This window comes from Plasmodium malariae (assembly GCF_900090045.1).
Source record: "Plasmodium malariae genome assembly, chromosome: 4".
Classification (NCBI taxonomy): domain Eukaryota; phylum Apicomplexa; class Aconoidasida; order Haemosporida; family Plasmodiidae; genus Plasmodium; species Plasmodium malariae.
In genome coordinates this window covers 799775-819918 of record NC_041778.1, presented here as the reverse complement: position 1 = coordinate 819918, position 20144 = coordinate 799775, and the positions used below count along the sequence as shown (strand labels likewise).

At 26.8% G+C, this 20144-nt stretch overlaps 3 protein-coding genes across 3 annotated transcripts; 1 reads left to right on the top strand and 2 right to left on the bottom strand.

Annotated features, from left to right (window-relative positions):
• Positions 1 to 4677: 4677 nt before the first annotated feature.
• On the top strand, positions 4678 to 11013 carry PmUG01_04025500 (conserved Plasmodium protein, unknown function; the record flags this gene model as incomplete). The annotated part of the gene is made up of 3 exons (XM_029003253.1): positions 4678 to 10561; positions 10753 to 10815; positions 10949 to 11013. 3 exons carry the CDS (start codon positions 4678 to 4680, stop codon positions 11011 to 11013), a joined length of 6012 nt encoding a protein of 2003 aa, XP_028859705.1.
• Positions 11014 to 12417: 1404 nt separating this feature from the next.
• Positions 12418 to 12930, bottom strand: IscA1 (iron-sulfur assembly protein, putative; the record flags this gene model as incomplete). The annotated part of the gene is made up of 1 exon (XM_029003252.1): positions 12418 to 12930. One exon carries the CDS (start codon positions 12928 to 12930, stop codon positions 12418 to 12420), a length of 513 nt encoding a protein of 170 aa, XP_028859704.1.
• A 2774-nt stretch (positions 12931 to 15704) lies between these two features.
• PmUG01_04025300 (serine-repeat antigen, putative) lies at positions 15705 to 19246 on the bottom strand (the record flags this gene model as incomplete). Its single annotated transcript, XM_029003251.1, has 6 exons — positions 15705 to 15886; positions 16146 to 17335; positions 17550 to 18073; positions 18440 to 18495; positions 18689 to 18847; positions 19183 to 19246. 6 exons carry the CDS (start codon positions 19244 to 19246, stop codon positions 15705 to 15707), a joined length of 2175 nt encoding a protein of 724 aa, XP_028859703.1.
• Positions 19247 to 20144: the final 898 nt, after the last annotated feature.

Here is a 20144-nt window from a genome sequence, read left to right as displayed (position 1 = left end):
TTCCAAATATTAAAAAATTAAATAACTACACATATATATATATATATATATACACTTATACACATCATATTCACATATATACATGCATATGTATATTTCCCGAAATATGAATTATAAAATTTTTTTGTTTCTTTTTGCTTTATTTCAATTTTTCCTTTTACAATAATTCCTTATGTTATGACAAAAATTAATTTGATCTTAAAAAAAATAAATATACATTTATTTTAACTTTTAGCTTTTACTTTCTTTACTTTTAAATAATATATTCACCAATATTCGTATCAGCGAAAATGTGTACCTTAGTGGCTTTCAACACCAATACAGATATGTAACACTTTATCGAACATGCGACATTACAAATACATGCATAATACATACACGTATCTGCTATAGCAGATGAGAAAATTATTTTGTAGCATCCTTATCCAATAAATGAAAAAAAGGAGGTATTTTTATACTAATAAAAAAAAACAGTACCCCAAAAAATTACACAAAATACATTTTTTTTTTTTTTATTTATGAGATGACCACATGTGTTACACTAAATATTAAGTATGTGAACAAAAAATAAAATATATACTTTAGTATATATATACATATATATAATTCTCAATGGTAAAAATTAAAAAAAAAAAAAGAAAAAAAGCGTAATTACACAAGTTTATGTAATATACATAACTATTAAATTTTAAAAAGGTAAATAATTATAATATAAGGATTTATTATACTGTACTATGTGCCTGGCCATTTGTTCGCAGATTTGCTGCTTTACACAAATACGTGAAAATAGAAACACGGCAAAAATCGGGAAAATACAGAAACAAAAATGGAAAAAGTAAAAAAATGTTCGTATAGTAATGCATAAAAATTGTATATTTCTTTAGAACATTGAAAATTTCTTAAAATAAATATATATGACAAAACATATGAGGTAAATGTTTTTCTTTAGTCTTTTTCAAATAAATGTGTAAAAGAATATTTCTGGACATGATAATTTTTAAGTCGCCATTAATATGTATGTAACGCTAAAAAAAAAAAAAGAACAGTAATAATTAAAAAAAACAAAAAAAATAAAATAAAATAAAATAAAAAATAATAAATAAAATAATATAAAATAAAATAACAAATAAAATAGTATAAAATAACAAATAAAATAATAAAAACTAATAAATAAAATAATAAATAAAATAATATAAAATAATAAATAAAATAATATAAATAATAACGTATAATAATAATATAAAATGAAAAAAAATATTTGCATGCATGCTTTTATTTTAAAATATTCAAAAACAGAAACATTTTATGTTGAAATTAAAAGTGCAGTTATAAATACATAATATGACGAAGAGCATACGAAATTGTATATCCTACTAAAATAACGTATGAGTTGTAAAATTTTTTCCTTTATTAATGTACCTAAAATACCCCTCAAGGATTACACGCATTTGATTTCTTTATTTCAGTTTACATTTATAGTAATTACTTTTTAAATTACGATTTTAAGTTATATAAAGTGTATACCTTTAATTTTTCTACTATTTAAATAATAGCACAAATTTTTTTGAAAAATATGTTTATTTTTTCTGTATTTTACGCAAAAGAAATGAGCTTATTCCTGTAACAGGGAGTTGAAAAAGGTCATGGTTTTTTACGAAATTGGTACTGTATTTATTTTTACAAATACATATATATATATATGCATAATAAACATTTTTTTTCTGAAGTGTTCATAAACTGTTTTATTTTTTTTTTTATAATGTGGAGTCTTCATTTTAATTGAGCAACAATTGTTGCTTTCATTCTTTTAGTTTTAATTATTTACCTGTACTGTTAATGTTACATTTTAAGAGTAGTAATTTGAATTTTTTTTTTTTTTTTTTATAATTTTCCCCCTTTCGCAGCTTTTTAGCTCTTTCATTTATTTAATATCATTATTATTTTTAATTTTAATCAATCATCCAAGCGCACACTTCATGTGTTTACCGCCCTCTTCCAAGAATTAATAATATTATTTCATATAAAACTGTTAAAAATAATTATACTATAAATGTGATATATTTATTAATATATGTAAAAATATTAATAGTTTGAAACAAAATTGAAACATATAGGATATATATATACACATATACATAGCAGCTTAAAAAAATTTGGTGATAAAATTAAATTGCATTTTTTTACGAACAAATTTTAATTTAATACACTGTAAAGCAAAAAATTGTTAATTCGAGAGTTTATTGTGTAAAAAATTAACTTAATTACATATAAATAACGTAAAGAAACCTGGTCCCACGATTTATGAAGAAGGTGAGTTCTTCATTCTTCTTTGAAGTACTTACATATATATATATATATAGACATAAATATATACATTTTTTATTAACGTAATTTTTAAAGTACGCTATTAAGGGGCATGTGGTAAAATTACACTCTTTCATTATATAAGAAAAAAAAAGAAAGAAAATTTAATCCACCTTTAAAAAAATTGTGCATTTTAATTTTAAAATATCTTTGTAAATTTATTAAGAAAATATTTTTTCTTTTTTTTTTTTATGTTCATTTTTAACTTTTTAAACAGTTTATAGAATCGTTTGATAGTTATTAGTATACATATATGCTGTTTAGACCTTTTGAATAAAAGAACATTTTTATATTTATGTGTTTTTTGGAAAAATTTCTTTTTTTTTTTTTATCTTTTTTTCATTTGTAACAAGGGCATCACATATATAAAACTTATTAAGGAGTACCACTGCTTAATTCTGCATATTTATTAACACTTTTTATGTGAACATAAAATAAAAAATGCAAAGAAAAAAGACATGTAAAAATATTATGAACAGGTCATAATTATTTCACCTTTTAATATTTATATGTATATATTATACATATATTTATTTTTTTTTTATTGAAGCCCGCAAATAGCTTAATCCATTATGCAATAATAGTTTATTTTCGCGGAATAATAAAAAAAAAAATAATAATAAATAAATAAATAAGTGAATAAATGAACAAACAAACAAACATTTAAGTAATAAATATATATAAACACAAAATAATGTTTACAAAATGATCAAGCAAAACATAAAAAAAAAAAAAAAAGGGAAAGGTTAACACATTCTTTTTTTCTTTTTTTAAGCATATACATTCCTTATCAAATTTGTCACTATTTTTACTTTAAATTAAATATATAAACACATGTGAATAAAAACCAATGTGTAACTGAACATTATATAATATAATAAAAACAAAAAAATAAAATAAAATAATAAAATGTTATCTTATTAAAGTATTTTTTTTTTTTTTTTCCCTTATAAATAAATATAATTCAACAATTGTTTTTTTTTTTTTTTGACTATTTTATTTTTTATGAATATACAAATTAAGGTTTTTTGTTTCGTATATAACAACCCTACATATTATTACATTATCTTTGCTTAAGCCATGACACAATAAATTTTAAATCCTTTTGAAAATTAATAGTATGAAAATACATCATATAATATGCAGTAGCATTTCTTGATTTATTTTAAAACTCTGTAACCATTTTAGAATAATTTTTTTTTTTTTTTGTATATCTTGTTCTATATATATATAATTGCAAGTATGTACATATGTATGTATTATGTATGTGTGTATGTATTAAAAATATTACATATTTATTACAATGCTACAAAAGTATTTTTTTTTTTTTTTTTATATGTTATTATTATTAAGCAAATAAGCTAACTGGTTTTACTATTTTTATAGGTCCAGAAAAATATGTTTGATACATATACATGTATATATATCTACATATATGCATGTACACATGACGCATTTACATTTTTTCCTTAAAATCTACTTAGTTTATGTACCATTTATACAACCGTTTTTTTATAATGCAAATATGTAAAAGATATTTTTAAGTTACATTAATATAAATATTAAAAATATGAATTATTTTGCATAAAGGAAAATACATTTAATTAAATATATAGAGTACCTTATATGCAATAAAAGACAATAATTTTGAAGTACATTATAAATATAGGGAATATATATATATGAGTTGTGAATGATAAAAAAAAAAAAAAAAATAAAAAGCACAAAAAAGGGAGGAGCGTGATCACTTCTTTTTAATCTAAATGTTTGCGCATTAATAATTCTGGCGTATTCTGCATGTCTTAATACATTATATCATACATGATCATTTCTTATCTTATATTATCTTAACTTACCTTTCTTACTTGTTTTCTTATCTTCCCTTCCTTTTTTTTAGATTAAGTAGTTTGTTTTAGAACAAATATTTAATCAGATAGTTGTGTGTCTATTTTTATGTAAATTTTTGAAACTCAAATCTATGCACATTCCTTTTAATTTATGACATTATTCATTTTTTTTTTTTTTGTTGTAATTATATTATTATCCAATAAACCTTATCCCCCATTTTCTACATTTTATCCATTTTGTGTTCCCTGACCATGTGTATGTAATGTGTGCATAAATATATATATATACATACATATTCATGTAATTACGTATATATGGGTGTGTGGACATGCACTCGTTCATGAATAATTATACACAGAAACGTCATGTGAAGACTAACAGAGTTAGAATCTCCCACATATCCCTCTTCATTTTGTTATAATTTTATTATATGATTTACGTCCCATTGGGAATGACTTAGAAAACATGAGAGGAGATAAATTGGATTTGTTGTATGTCTACAATGACTATAGTATAAACAACTTGTTAGAAGAACATGGTAAGAGTAAAAATCATGACAGAAGTGTATTAAAAGACTATGAATCGAATGATAAAACGCATGAAACACATAAAACATCTAAAACGCACAAAACACCCAGAGCACTCAAAACATACCAACATAATGATATTATGTATGAGAATAGTAGTAAGGAAAAAAAGAGGACCTATGAAAGGAGAAATGGTGTGCAAAAGAGAATAGCTGAAATGTGTAAGCATAAAAACAAAATTAACATAAATTATATATATAAAAAGCAAGTAGTTCGACTGAAAAAAGAAAAATATAGTAAGCTATACAGCTCAAGAAAAGAAAATTTTGATCCAAATGAAGCTCTTCCAACAATGAAATGTTATGACTCTACAGAGTGTTACAACGATGAAGCATTATTATATGCAAGTAGGAGAGATATACCAGTTAATCTATTATCTAAATTAAAGGATAACATAAGATTGTATAAAAATTCAGAAGAATATAAAAATTTTCGAAAAAATTTAATCAACGATGAGAAGGTTGGTAAAAGCAAAATGTACACTTTTAAGAATGAGGATTTACAAAATTTTTTATGTGAAGGTTCACATTTTTTTCAGCGAAGAATAGAAAAGGTAGAAGGGGGAAACAATGTAAATAAGAATAATTTTAAATATGAACCCAAAAAAAAAAAAAGTGTTATAAAAAACGTTATAGATACATGTATGAATAATGTGGAGAATTCGGAAAATTGCTCTGTAAATGAATCATTACTATGTGTTAATGAACAGGATATGCTTATACAGAAGATCATACAACAGGGTCACAAATATGTAGAAGAGAAACCCACAAAAAACATCAATTTGAATTTATATAAAAATCATGATTCGTTTCCATCTGATAAATTTTTAAGATATCCTCATTTTGCAATACAACCGGAATATTATAAACCCAATGGAATAAATAAAGAAGATAATTTATACAAAGCTCAAAATGTTAGTACAAATAATGGGGAAGCGTCAATCATGCATCAAGAGGATGATCCAAAAAGGATGAAAAAAGAAAAAAATAATATGCACATTACTGATTGTGCAGGGGAAAGGACAAAAATTGACACTCAAGAGGAAAACTCATTTTGTAAAAAATTGGTAGCAAAAAGCGCACATAGTGAAACAGAAGAAGAGAGTATGATAGATAAAGCGCATGATGAATTGAATCAGATGAAGGGTAATAATAACAGACTGTTCAAAAGCATGTACAATAATATTAAAAAAAAACATAGTCATTCATCCAGGCATGGAAATAAGGAGAATAAATGGAATGGTAAAAAATATATATATTACAAAATTTTGTATAAAAACATGTGTAAAAATATGTACAAACGGTTGTATAAAAATGTATGCAATAAAAGTATTCGGAAGAATTATATCACCGATTCGCCTCACAAGTTACACAGGAGCTATGAACATAAATTGGTTAAGAAGTGCTACGGTAATGATGACTATAATGATGATGGTGCCGATTACGATGACTGTTTAAACCGATGGGTATTTGAAAAGGAAAATCAGGAGAAGAAAGAACTCATTACAGCATCATTAGCATGTTCGAATGAATTATGTAATTATAAAACGAGCAAAAAGGTTAACAAAGAAGGCATTAAAAAAAAAAAAATTTTTGCAAATGAAAAAAAGGAAACAGTATTAAATGATCATAACAGGTGTAATATGTACACACTTTCAAATGACCACAGTAACTCGTCTTTATTACGCAAGAGTGACGATAATGAAAACGATGATAAAAATGATGATGCAAATGATGATAAAAATGATGATGCAAATGATGATAAAAATGATGATAAAAATGATGATGCAAATAGCCATTTTAATAGTGGAGAAAATGATGATGAAAAAAGGGAAGAGCACGAAGGATGTGAAAAGGAAAAATATAACAATTTCATTATTCAGGATGATAACAAAATAAATAATTATTTTAAATATAAAAAAAATATGGTAAAATCATGTGACTGTTTAAATTATAATTGTAATAAGGAAAATTTTTTTTTTGAGATTTTAAAAAATAGCGAAAAAAAAAAAAAAAAAAATTTTGTCGGTAAAATTATCAATAATAATAATAATGCACTAGAGGTGAAAACTGTTTTTTCAACACAGCAAAAAAATGATGAGGCGGCCACTGATAAGTCTTCGAAATTTATAACCGTAGAAAAGAAAGAAGAAAAGAATCTTCATCGTCCTTTTGCTAGCAAGAATTGTAACAATAACGGTAATAATAATAATAATAGTAGTAGTAATTATAATATTTGTAGTGATAAAAATATTTGTAGTGATAAAAATATTTGTGGTGATAAAAATATTTGTAATAATAATATTTGTAATAATAATATTTGTAGTAATAATAATTATAACATTAATAATATTTGTAATAATAATATTTGTAATAATAATATTTGTAATAATAATATTTGTAATAATAATATTTGTAATAATAATATTTGTAGTAATAATATTTGTAGTAATAATATTTGTAGTAATAATAATTATAACATTAATAATATTAGTGATAGTAATAATAATAACAGCAATTGTACTTTTAAAAAGAGCAGCACCGTTAACTTCAACTGTAGCTGTAGCCGTAGTAGTAACAGTAGTAACTGTTATTTCTCCTTCCGCAGCGACAAGTACAATAATGTGCGTACGAGTAAACATTTTACTGATAATAACGATGTGAAAAAAAAGGAAGGCTGCTGCAGTAGTAGTAGCGGTAATAACAGCGGTAGTGTTATCGACAGTGTTAGCAATAATAGCAGGGGTGTAGACACTTTTCTGAATAGTTCATATTCAAATGCTGATGAAAAACTGGGGTTACACGGCCCATCAGTAGAAGAACAAAATTTCACGTACAATAACCACAAAGGAAGCAACAGTAATTCGTTTAATATGTTAAAAAAAAAAAAATGTTCATATAGTAAAGAAAATAAAAATATTGAAAAAGGGGTAAATGACAAAGAAATTTATATGTTCAACAAGAACGGAAATCATAGTTGTAACATAATAAAGAACTATAATTGCAAAGAAATATCGATGAAGAATGAAAAGGAAAGATGTGTTCAACATGTGGCCATCAAAAATAAAGAAAAAGTTATTCAACCAAAGAAACGGGATAGCAGAAGTGTAAAAAGTTCCTATGATGCGGATGAAGTGGATGATGCGGATGAAGTGGATGATGCGGATGAAGTGGATGTTGCGGATGAAGTGGATGATGCGGATTGTATGAAAAGAAACACTTCTTTTAGTAGTGCAGAAGACAGAAGCGACGATGAAGTGAACTTCATCAGCAATAAGGATAACGAGTTGAACAGCTTTGATGTAGCTGGCGAATGGGAACGTGTATATAATAACGAGGAGAACGCTCACGGGAGTAATGATATTATTGCTAAAGATGTGGAAGAAATGAGAATTAATAAACTGTTCTTTGAAGATATTTGCATATTCAGGATAAATGAAAAGAATGATCCTAGCTTTAATGGTAATTGTAATGGTAGTAGTCGTGGTAGCCATCGGGGTAGTACCATCATGTGCAGTAATGACATGTTTGATTATTACCATAACAAAGGAGTATATCCGAAGCATTTGATTCATAATAATTGCATGAACAATATAGATATAACCAAATTAGAGTTAAACAAGAAATTGTATAAACATATTAATGATGAAGTGCAGAATTTGATGAAGAAGGAAGACATGTATGAACTTGAAATGAACGTGGGTCTTGTGTTTAGAAAATACATTTCGGTAATAATAAATTTGTTGTGTAATTATTTACTTATTAAAAAAAATGAAAAAAATGTGATAACATGTATATCTTATAGTAATATACGGGAAATTAATATCGTTAAGAAGAGCAAGAAGAAGAAGAAAAATACCTATTTATTTAAACTAGTATATGTATTTAAAAAAAAAGAGCAACAGTCAGAAAAGAATGTTACTCTGTTATTTAAATCAAATCAAATGGAAGTATATGAAAAGATACAAAGTAAACTACAATCTAGTGAGACAAAGAAGCAGGATAAAAATAAAGAGTATTTAGATATAGAAACAGTGTACAGTTATATGGTTGATAAGTATAAAAAAGTGTATGTTTTATATTTAAGCCATTTATTACAAGTATGTGAGAGAACATTAAGAAAATTTGCCTTAAGGTGTTCATATCACAGATGGAAAATTAGCTATAACTATGATATAAGAGTCGAAGAAATGAAAAAAACAAGGATTAGATTAATACAAGGAATTACAGACAAATTAGAATTTTATCTAAAAAAATATGTACAAAATTATTTGAATTTCATGCTAATAAGGAGTTATGAAACGAGTTTTATAAATTACCAAGTGAAAACAAACGATATGTTGTTTAACATGATTATTAAGGAAAAAATTGTATATAAAGAAAATTTAGAAAAACAAAGTTTTTTATTATTATTTAATGTATTATCTAGTTTATATAAAAGTAGGATGACTAATTATTTTAGATGTTTTATACTTAACAATGGAATGTTAAGTAAAAGGAAAAAGGCTTTTTCCTATGCATTAACGCATGTGAATAGTATTTTAGTACAATACAATAATAGAATCATCTCATTTGTAATATCAAAATTAAAATTTAATTATGACCATGTAACTTATTTTTCATTTATTATGTATAAAATTTATTTGAGAAGGATTTTTATCGGCTACATACGATTGAGGGATATGCGATTAGGTAAGAAAATGGTAATAGAAAAAAATGTATACAAACTAATTAAGATTATAACAAGAGTAGTTGAAAGTGAAAAATATTACGCTTTTTTAAAAATTCAAAAATTTATTTTTGATGAAAAAGAGAAAAGAAATAAACTTATATGTGATAACTTAATGTTTGCAAATAATGAACTATGTAATAATTTAGATAATGTAACAATTGAAAAAGGAATAAACAAATTAGAATGCATTTACAAATTTAAGAAAAAAGAATATTTAGTAAAGCATTTTTATACCTTAAAAGGACCACAACTTAATTCTTCCCATTTTAATCATTCTTTAAAATATTGTTCTATTTTTGTATTCATATTAAATAAAATACTTCAACGGAAAATGCAAGATCTTTTTTTCTTTTTTGTCCTAAAATGTTTTCAAAATAATAATAAAAGTAGACTTATCTATGCTATGAAAAATTTAGAATTGTTAATGATTTATAAGGAAAAAACGTATATCCTCAACTTACTAAAATTGTATGATCAATACCCCTACCTCTTTAAGTATAATCATTTAACGAAGATTGAAATTTTTGCCATATCCATTCACAATTTTATCAACTTTTGCAATAGAAAATTGTTGTTGAACTTTTTGTTAAAATTGCATTATTTGAAATATCAAGAACAGGTTATTAATGCATACACGTGTATTGGAAACTTATACAAGTTTGTGCATACTGCCAACAGGCAAATACAGTCTCGGTTGAGGCATTCTTTCCACCTACTCCTACAGCACGCGCACATGGCACAAGTGAGCCAGCAAGAGGTGAGCCAACAGGAAGAGACTCTACAATATGGTACAGCAAAACATGCCAAACCGCAAAATGCACATATGAAGAATAACAAAATCATGATGAAGGAAAAATGCAAAACAAAAAAAACTAAACTAAAATTAAACTATAATAAATCTCCGTCCTTACCTCCCTTATACCAATTTAAAAATGAGGACCCCATTTCATCTGACCCCCTAAATCTAATCAAAAAATACCCCTACTTATTTTACCACTCCAGTATATCACCAGCTCGTACCGCAATGACAAGTACTGCTTGAGGAGAAAAAAAAAAAAAATTTTTAAAGGGGGGTTTTCCCTGACACTTAGACGTGCCTTCCTTTATGTTGGCATTCATTGAAGTTATTCATTTTTAATTCTCCTATTCGTTCATTGGGATTTTCACTCATATTTTTGTTCAATTTTTCATTCGCATTCTAATTCTCCTTCTCATTTTGCAGATGATAAATTGTCTTTGCCGTCAAGTGACTCTGTGTCCAACATTTTTTCGTACGCTTATGAAGGTAGCGAATGCTAACGCGTTGTGTGTATAAATATAAATATATATATATATATAAGTTTGTATATGCATGCTTGTATGTATACATGTATATATGCATGTATATATATATATTTTTTTTTTTTTTGTTTTGGCAGACATGGACAAAATTAAAAGAAAAATATATGATTTCAACACCAGAATTAATGACGTTAATTTATAGGGTGTCCAAGAAGGGGAAAATTTTCTTCCACACCATCCCTGTTTCGTCATTTTACAATATTCCATTTTTCCATTTATGCAGTATTATGATATTATGAAAATGATTTTTATATTATTCTATTTTTTTCTCTATGGTTTTTCCATTTTTCACCTTTTTTCTTTCTTTTCTTTCTTTTTTTTTTTTTTTTTGTTTTTTTGTTCTTTTGTTGTGCATTTTTCCCAAAATGCCAAGTGTTCAATATTCTCTTTTTGTTTTTATTTGAAATTAAAATTTGATATAATATGATTATTTTATTAAGCAGGAAATTTTCGTTATCCCTGCCTTCCTCTTCTTTTATTTACATTTGATGATACACATATGTGCACATGCGCACAGGTATATGTGTCGTTTTTTTAAAATAGTACAAACTCATTATTAAAAATGTTTACTGAAAATGGGGTTTTAACACTAGACTCCTTTTTTTTTTGTTGGTTTATTTGACATTGCTTTTGCACATAAATTTGTATATACGCATTTACACATACATATGTACACATGCATATTATTATATACCTTAACTCAACAATATATGGCTAATAAAAAAAGCCTAAATAAATATTAAAATATTCCCTCATATATGATCACCCTTCCCCCGGAATCCAGACACACACCTGTGCATCGTGCAATATACCAATTGACAACGAAAAAAAATATACTGTGATAATTCAAACAACAAAACGAAAAAAAAAAAGATAAAGGAGAAAAGAGAAAAAAAAATTATTGAAGTTCAAAAAATTAAAATAACATGCAATATGTGCATATACATATGTCAGTACTAATGTGTGTATAAGTTTCCCCTTTGTAAGGAGAATCGATTCTATCCCTGAAGTGACTCTCTGTGCATATTTTCACAACATTTTCTGCACAAAAAAAAAAGAAGTAAAATTAATTGGAAGTAAAGTTAATTGGAAGTAAAGTTAATTGGAAGTAAAGTTAATTGGAAGTAAAGTTAATTGGACGTAAAGTTAATTGGAAGTAAAGTTAATTGGACGTAAAGTTAATTGGACGTAAAGTTAATTGGAAGTAAAGTTAATTGGACGTAAAGTTAATTGGAAGTAAAGTTAATTGGAAGTAAAGTTAATTGGACGTAAAGTTAATTGGAAGTAAAGTTAATTGGACGTAAAGTTAATTGGAAGTAAAGTTAATTGAAAGTAAAGTTTAATGGAAGTAAAGTTAGTTCAAAGTTAATTCAAAGTTAGGTCAACGTAATATTAATTCGACGTAAAATTAATTTGCAGTAGAATCATTCTAATGGGTCTTCCCTCCTTTGGCTAACTTCTGTTACAAGGCAATTTTAACTTCAAATGTGAGCTCTGTGTTCATATGGTTTTCTCTCAATTTTTTTTTTTTTTTTTTTTCTTCTTTTTAGTAAAAATCAATATCAAAAGAATTTCCACAGGAACATTTGGACGAAATATTTTGTATATTTTCAATGGTAAATTTTTTTGAAATAAGATTATTGGTGTAATGTATTTTGCTATTTCTTAAAATATCAACAGCATGTTTATCTATAATTACAACACATTCCTTATTATATACAATTACATCTCTTTCTTTTATTTCATTTTTATCAATTAATGAAAAGGAGTACTGAAATCCTGAACAACCTCCAGCTTCTACGCACACTTTTAATGCTTTGGAATTTTTATATTTAGAATTTACTTCTTTCATTTTATTTATTGCATCATTGCTTAAGTGCAATATTTGTTCTCTTACTTTTTCTTCTTTCTTTTTATCCTCAATAATTACATTATTGTTCAAATTGACTTTTTTGTTCTCCTCCCTAAACGAGGAAGAAAAAAGGGCCTTCATGTCACCATTACAAATTTTTAATAAATTAAAATATGGGCTCCCTTTCCCCTTTAAAATTTTGAACATTTTTTGCTAATATGTTACAAAATTGATCTAATATGTTGCTAAATTGATGCTAATATGTTGCAAAATTGATCTAATATGTTGCTAAATTGATGCTAATATGTTGCAAAATTGATCTAATATGTTGCTAAATTGATGCTAATATGTTGCTAAATTGATGCTAATATGTTGCTAAATTGTTGCTAAATTGTTGCTAAATTGTTGCTAATATGTTGCTAAATTGTTGCTAATATGTTGCTTATTTTGTTACCTATTTTATTACCTATTTTATTACCTATTTTATTACCTATTTTATTACCTATTTTATTACCTATTTTATTACCTATTTTACTGCTTTCTTTTTTGCAAAATTTCATACCATCTTTCAAATATTTTTTTAAGATTCAAATGCGAGGGGCAGTTGGTAAACTTTCACATTCAGTTGTGAAATTCCATTTGAGTAACTTGTATTTTAATTATTTTACAGGAGTTGAACAATATTGAACTAAGCAAAAAGTGGGCGTTGCTATTTTAATAGTCATTATACATATATAATACCCATGTACATATACACATGTACAATTTATTATATTTTATATATTTTACAGGAGGGGAGTGTGTGGATTAATCTTCTTTAATTTGTTTCGTCATTCGCATTTTTCAGATATATCGTTTTCCTGTTTACTTGAACTTGAGAAAGTTTTTCCTTCCTATAAATCTCTTTAAAAAGCAATGGGGAAAAAATATGAACTCACTTTATTTACAATAAAAATTATAAAAATTTCGTTTAAAAATTAACTACATTTAATAAGGATATACAACATGTAAAATGTTACATGCATCGCGTAAAATATGGTAAATGTTATATGTAAATAGTTTTAAAAATGTATATTTAACTTTCAACCCTTTAAATCAAATAGTTTAAAAAATGTATATTTAACTTTCAACCCTTTAAAGCAAATAGTTTAAAAAATGTATATTTAATTTTCAATCCTTTAAAATGTAATTATGTAAAAGGGATTAAAAGCGATTATGAATATCCACGAGTATATACATATATTTGAATATAAATATAAATATATATATAAATAAATATATTTATGTTTATATACATACAAATGTTTGCTGAAATTTCCTTAATTACTGTTCCATAAAAGATGAACAAATTAAAAAATGGAAATAATTTTTCAAAAAAAAAAAAAAAAAATTCTAGTGCGTAAGAATTCCAAACTATTTACGTGCATCAGTTCGAATATGTCGTTATTATTTTAATTTTAATTTTAATTTTTTTTTTTTTGTTATTTGTTATTATTGTTTATTATATATTAGTTATTTGCTTGTTACTTGCTGCTGTCTTTATTTTTTAAGCAATAGCAAAAAAATTGCGTAAAAGAGGGAAGATTGCGAGAGGGAGAAAATACCCCACATATTATTATTGTAATTTCTCCCTCTTCGAAATTAAACTGAAATGATGCTTTTATTTTGTTTGCTCTGAACACGTGAATATGGATACAACACATATTTATTTTATTTTTTTTTTTTGGCCAGTTATTTGGTTAATTTTATAAATTGTATAGTACGTAAATAAGCTACACAAATGTAGTCTTGTATTTATTTTTTGTTTTGTTTTGTTTTTCCCATAGTGCATAAAATCCTTCAATATACATAAGAACGAGTTCACATACATACATACATACATACATACATACATACATACAAATATGTGTGTACATGTGTACGCATACATATAAGTGTATGTATACATATATATATATATATATATATGTACAAAACGGATGCATTTATTCTTACATATAAACAACTGTTTATATGCGCCCTTTTTTGTGAAAGTTTTATATTCAGCATACACACAGCTTGTTTAAAATTAAAAAAAAAATTGTTCAACAACATTTTAAAATAAAGGAACAAAATAAAAAGAGAAAAGAGGCTTATTTATCATCAATGCTAATAATGTAATTAGAAAAAAAAAAAAAAAAAAAAAAAGCATAAGCTTGTGTAGCAATTCTATTAAAAAATGTAGCAGGTGAAATTTCCTCCATTATGCTCATAAATATGCATATTGATAAAATAAATTAACAGGTAAACAAATAGATGCCAATAAAAAAAAAAAAAAAAAAAAAGAGGGCCAAGTAATGGGAAGCACATCAAATGAGCACACGAGTAAATACACAAATTACTAATAGTGTTTATTAGAGCCTTATTAAACTTTATAACATAATAAAAATAAAAAGCTCTTATAAGGATAAGCACAATTGTCTACATATCATGCATGTGTGAATTTATATGAGTATGTATACGCACATATACACGCTCATATATACGCACATGTGCACGCTCAAATATACGCACATATACACGCTCATATATACGCACATATACACGCTCATATATACGCACATATACACGCTCATATATACGCACATGTGCACGCTCAAATATACGCACATATACACGCTCATATATACGCACATATACACGCGCATGTATGCGCACACATGTATGCGTGTATGTGTTTATTAATAAATTATGTAAAAATGGAATAATCTAACAAAAAAAAGAAAAAACAGAAAACAAAAGACAACAAAAGAAAACAGAACAAATGCCTGAAATAATTATCATTATTACACAATGATTTTTTTCTTATTTTCTTTTTCCATGTCTTTATTTTTTATGAAAAGAGAAAGAAATATAAAGAGTTATAAAGAAATAGAGAAAGAGAAGCGAATATAGACTGCGACTACGATTGCGACTCACAGAGAGGCCAAATTGGAACCACATTACATGCCGCAATAAATGCATTTATAATTGGAGGAAAACTTCATTAGACATTCACCAATGGATGCATTATATTTGCACATGTCGATATGTCGTTCACAATTATCTCGGCATAACACGTCTGAGGATTCATCCATTGAAAATGTTCTTAAGCAGGAGAACTTTTCTTTGTATTCATCCTTCCCTATAAAAGTAAAAAGAAAAAGGAAAAAATAATCAGGAAAATGAATATGCAGAAAGAGCACATATTATACGTGTATTGTTTTTTGCGACTGTTTAAAACGGTAAAATTGTTTGTACGCGTAAATATGTACATCTATGTTGCAGTGCGCGATTGGGTTTATTATATGCGTAGGTGTACAAATATCATCGCGATGAGAAGATGCTTCACGTAAAACAATTTGTTCGCCATTTTGGCTATTATTTTCATTTAGTGAGCGTACTTCGTGAGTAAATGGTTCTCTTATACTGAGTATTGCCAATGTTGACAACCAAGTTAGTTAGAAAAGTTCTTCGAAAAGTGGAATTCTTGCGGTTGTCACCAATCCCCGGGTAGTCAGCTCCAGCTTCCTCAGGAGAGTATTCATTTTCTGCATTTCGATCGTTAAATGGTTGGTAGTTTGGTCCATATCTGTCTTCATTATGTTCATCATACATATCTTCATATCTAGGATTAACAAAAGGGTTATTATCATTTCTGTCGTTATCGATTCGATTTTTATCATATCGATCGTTATCGTATGGATTGTTGGGGTTCATTCTATCATCATTAATTTGGTTATCCCTCTGTTCAGGATATTTTCTTCTTCTACTCATATCAAAAGAAGAATGATTATACCTCATCCTAGTATCTGTTGATGCTAAATCGTTAGGTAAGGGATTATCTATTTTTCTCCCTCTCATTTGTAAAAGTAAAGGAAATGCATTACATAATACTTGTCCATTACAATTACTTGGTCCGTACATGTCAATTTTAAAATTACCTTTATCTCCCCAATGAGAACCCCAACTATTTCTTATAAGCCAATAGGAACTTTCTTCACCTGAGGGTTTTATATAATCTCCATAACCTATTAGAACTAATGCATGGTCAGGTGATTCTTCATATTCACAGTTCATCATAACTTTTTCCCCATCATGATCAAAACTTAATTTTCCATTTACTTTCATTGAGACAAATAAAGCCCCTTGTTCTATTATGTATTCTTTGATAATTTTAATTAAATCTTTTGTCATACCATTTCTTACATACTCACCAAAAGATAATTTAAAATACCCACTAAAAATATACCCATTAAATATTCGATCAACTAAATTTACTTCATCCCACATATTACTCCAGGACGGTTTACTATCAGGACAGTCTGCACCTTTTATCGGTTCATTATAAGGAACGTTATGAGATGTTGGAAGCATTTTTGTATTGTCCAACGTCTCAAGATAATAAGATAAATGTCCTCCTTCTCTACATATATTATCATTGTAATGTCCAGATACATATCCATCATCAGTGTTTATATGTTTGTTCTTACATAGAGTTACATATTTAGCCGATGGTTCTGCAAACCCCAAGCCCTTTCTGCATCTGAAGGCGGATATAGTCGTCGATGAGGCAAAAGCCCAGCAGTTCCCGCTGTAAAGGGAGAATCATCGCACGGGTATGCGTGTGTATGTATGTATTGCATGCAAGCGGTAATACGTGCGTGTGCATGTATGTAAGTATGCAAGTGGTAATACGTGCGTGTGTATGTACGTATGCATGCAAGTGGTAATACGTGCGTGGGTATGTACGTATGCATGCGTGTCCTTTTTGCGCTCGGGCGAAACCGAGGAAATTTGGCCCTTACCATGTGCCTTGGTTGAGGACCCTGATTTTAGATTCACATTCATTCGAATCAGCGAACCTATTGCAAAATTGCATAGTACAGTTAGACTTAGAACTGTATAAAGAACTCATTAAACTTTTTATTTTATAAGGCTTGAAAAGTTTCTTTTCAGATATTATACCAGCCGAGGGTGAATCAATATCCTTATAACCTGCCCTATCTTTTACCCATTGTGTTGGGTCCTTTAAACATAGTGCAGGATTTTTCAAGGAGTTTAGTATATGCTCCATGTTATTTGTTTCTTTTATATATATATCTATAATTTTTTGTATATGCTCCTCTACTTCTTCCGGTGTTGCCTGTGTATGACTTTTTGCATTTTCGTAGTTGTCATTAAAGTTTGAATACAGACACAATTGCATTATTTTTTTTTTTAAATCATTATCCAGGGTACTACCCCCTGCTACCCCCTTCTTGTGTCTATCTATGGATATTTTAATTATTTCGGAAAGTAAAATTGCCATTTTTTCGTCTGATAAGTACTCCTATAAAGATTAATAAAACAGAGAAAATAAAATTTTCACATAAAAATTGCACATTTAAATTGCCCAATAAAAATACAACAATAAAAAGGCACAATAAAAAGGCACAACAAAAATGCACAACAAAAATGCACAATTAAAATGCACAATTAAAAGGGGAAGGAGTACAGTTAAGCTGGTTCAAAGAATGTGCGCCTTTGTGTGTATTATGCGTAATTATGCGTGCCGAAATAAACAAATTATGAGCACAAAAAGGTAAAGAAACTACACTTTTTAGATGAAGATCAATGCATAAGCTATAAACAGACATGTACACTTTATTCACATTCGTATTTATTCTCCTTTTTTCTCTGTTATTCGTATTCTTACGTGATCTTGTAGTTCCACAAATGCACCTTTAGATTTTTGGTCCATCAAATATTCGTCTAAAAATATTAGAAAAAATGGCAGGAATAATTTTTACAGATATAAAGGAAAGTGAGTCATCTATATTACAGAAGGAGCACGTATTTGTGTATATTTCCCTAATGGAAGAACGAAAAAGATTCAACCTTTTTTCTCATTTTTTTTTCCATTTTTTCCCCAATTTTTTCGCCTTTTTTTTTCCTTCTTACGAACCTGTATGGTGGGTACAGGGCTTAATGCTATAGTAACTCTCTTCGCAAGCAATGCATTTTGATAAATCACTCGTCCCTGATAAGAAGCAGTTCCTTATTATAGTGTGACATATCTTGCAGTGTAGCAATCCAAAGCAGTTGACTAGTACTCTGGACTTAACTAAATTGGTCGGAAAATAAAAAAAAAAATTGATGTGTTGTAAGTACATGAAAAGACATAGTGCGCTCGCACTTATAAAGTAGAACAACTAGAACAAAATTAGAAGTACAAACAGCAACATAAGCAGTATCAGTAATAGCCGTATCAGAAGTAGCAGAATCAGAAGTAGCAGAATCAGAAGTAGCAGCTTTAGTAGTAGCAGCATCAGTAGTAGCAGCATCAGTAGTAGCAGCATCAGTAGTAGCAGCATCAGTAGTAGTAGCATCAGTAGCGGTCGTAATAACGACAAAGGCAAATGTAGAGAAGGAGTGGGCCCCAGTGAAGTATGCACATACCTGTTTTCACTAAATGCGCAATAAAAAAGAAAAATAGGTAGTACTTAATTTTAGATATTTTCATTTTAGACAAATGTGTAGAAATCATGCGTGATATCTTTTATAGTTTTTACAAACCGTCAAAAAAAAAATTTTTATGTTTTTTTTTTTTTTTTTCTTTTCTTGCTTTATTTGTATGGATAATTATATATTTTTTTTTTTATTTACATGTTCATATGTTTGTAAATTAACACATAAAAAAAAAAAAATTATTATTATAAAATAACTCATGTGACAAGTAAGGTTCACAAACAAAACAAAAAAAAAAAACAAGAAAAACAGGAAAAAGGTAAAAAAGAAGAAAAAGAAAAAGAACACAGTTTAACAAAACATATAAAAAAAAAAAAAGTTATTTTACAATATTCATGTTACACCCTTTTCTTTTTCTGTCTTAAGAAACCCATCTAATTACAAAAGTGATATGAGTAATATAAATATATATAAATTTATACATATAAATACATATATATATATATAAGTTTTTCTTTTTTTTCTTTTAATTTAAAAATGTGTTATTTATTCGGAATTTTTTATAGATTAACAAGTACATGCATTTTACAAAATGAAAAAGGAAAACTCATCTATTACGTGAATACCCATTACAACACAATCTATCATATAGTGTCTTCTTAACATTTAACATATTGTAGATATTTTCAAATGTGTACAACATATATATATATATACTGTGTGATATAAAGGGTGTGTTTGATATTACTCTTACTTTACTTTTTCTTTTGTTTTCTTTTCCCTTTGTTTTTGTTTTTTTTATTTTTTTCTATATTGCATGTAGCTCATGGCTACCTCAGAACAGCATGTAAAAATAAAAAAAAGAAAAAAAAAGAAATTAATATCATGAATTTTCCTTTTACGTGATAAATAGTTTTTAAAAAAATTTCATATCACAATTTTAATATTGTAGA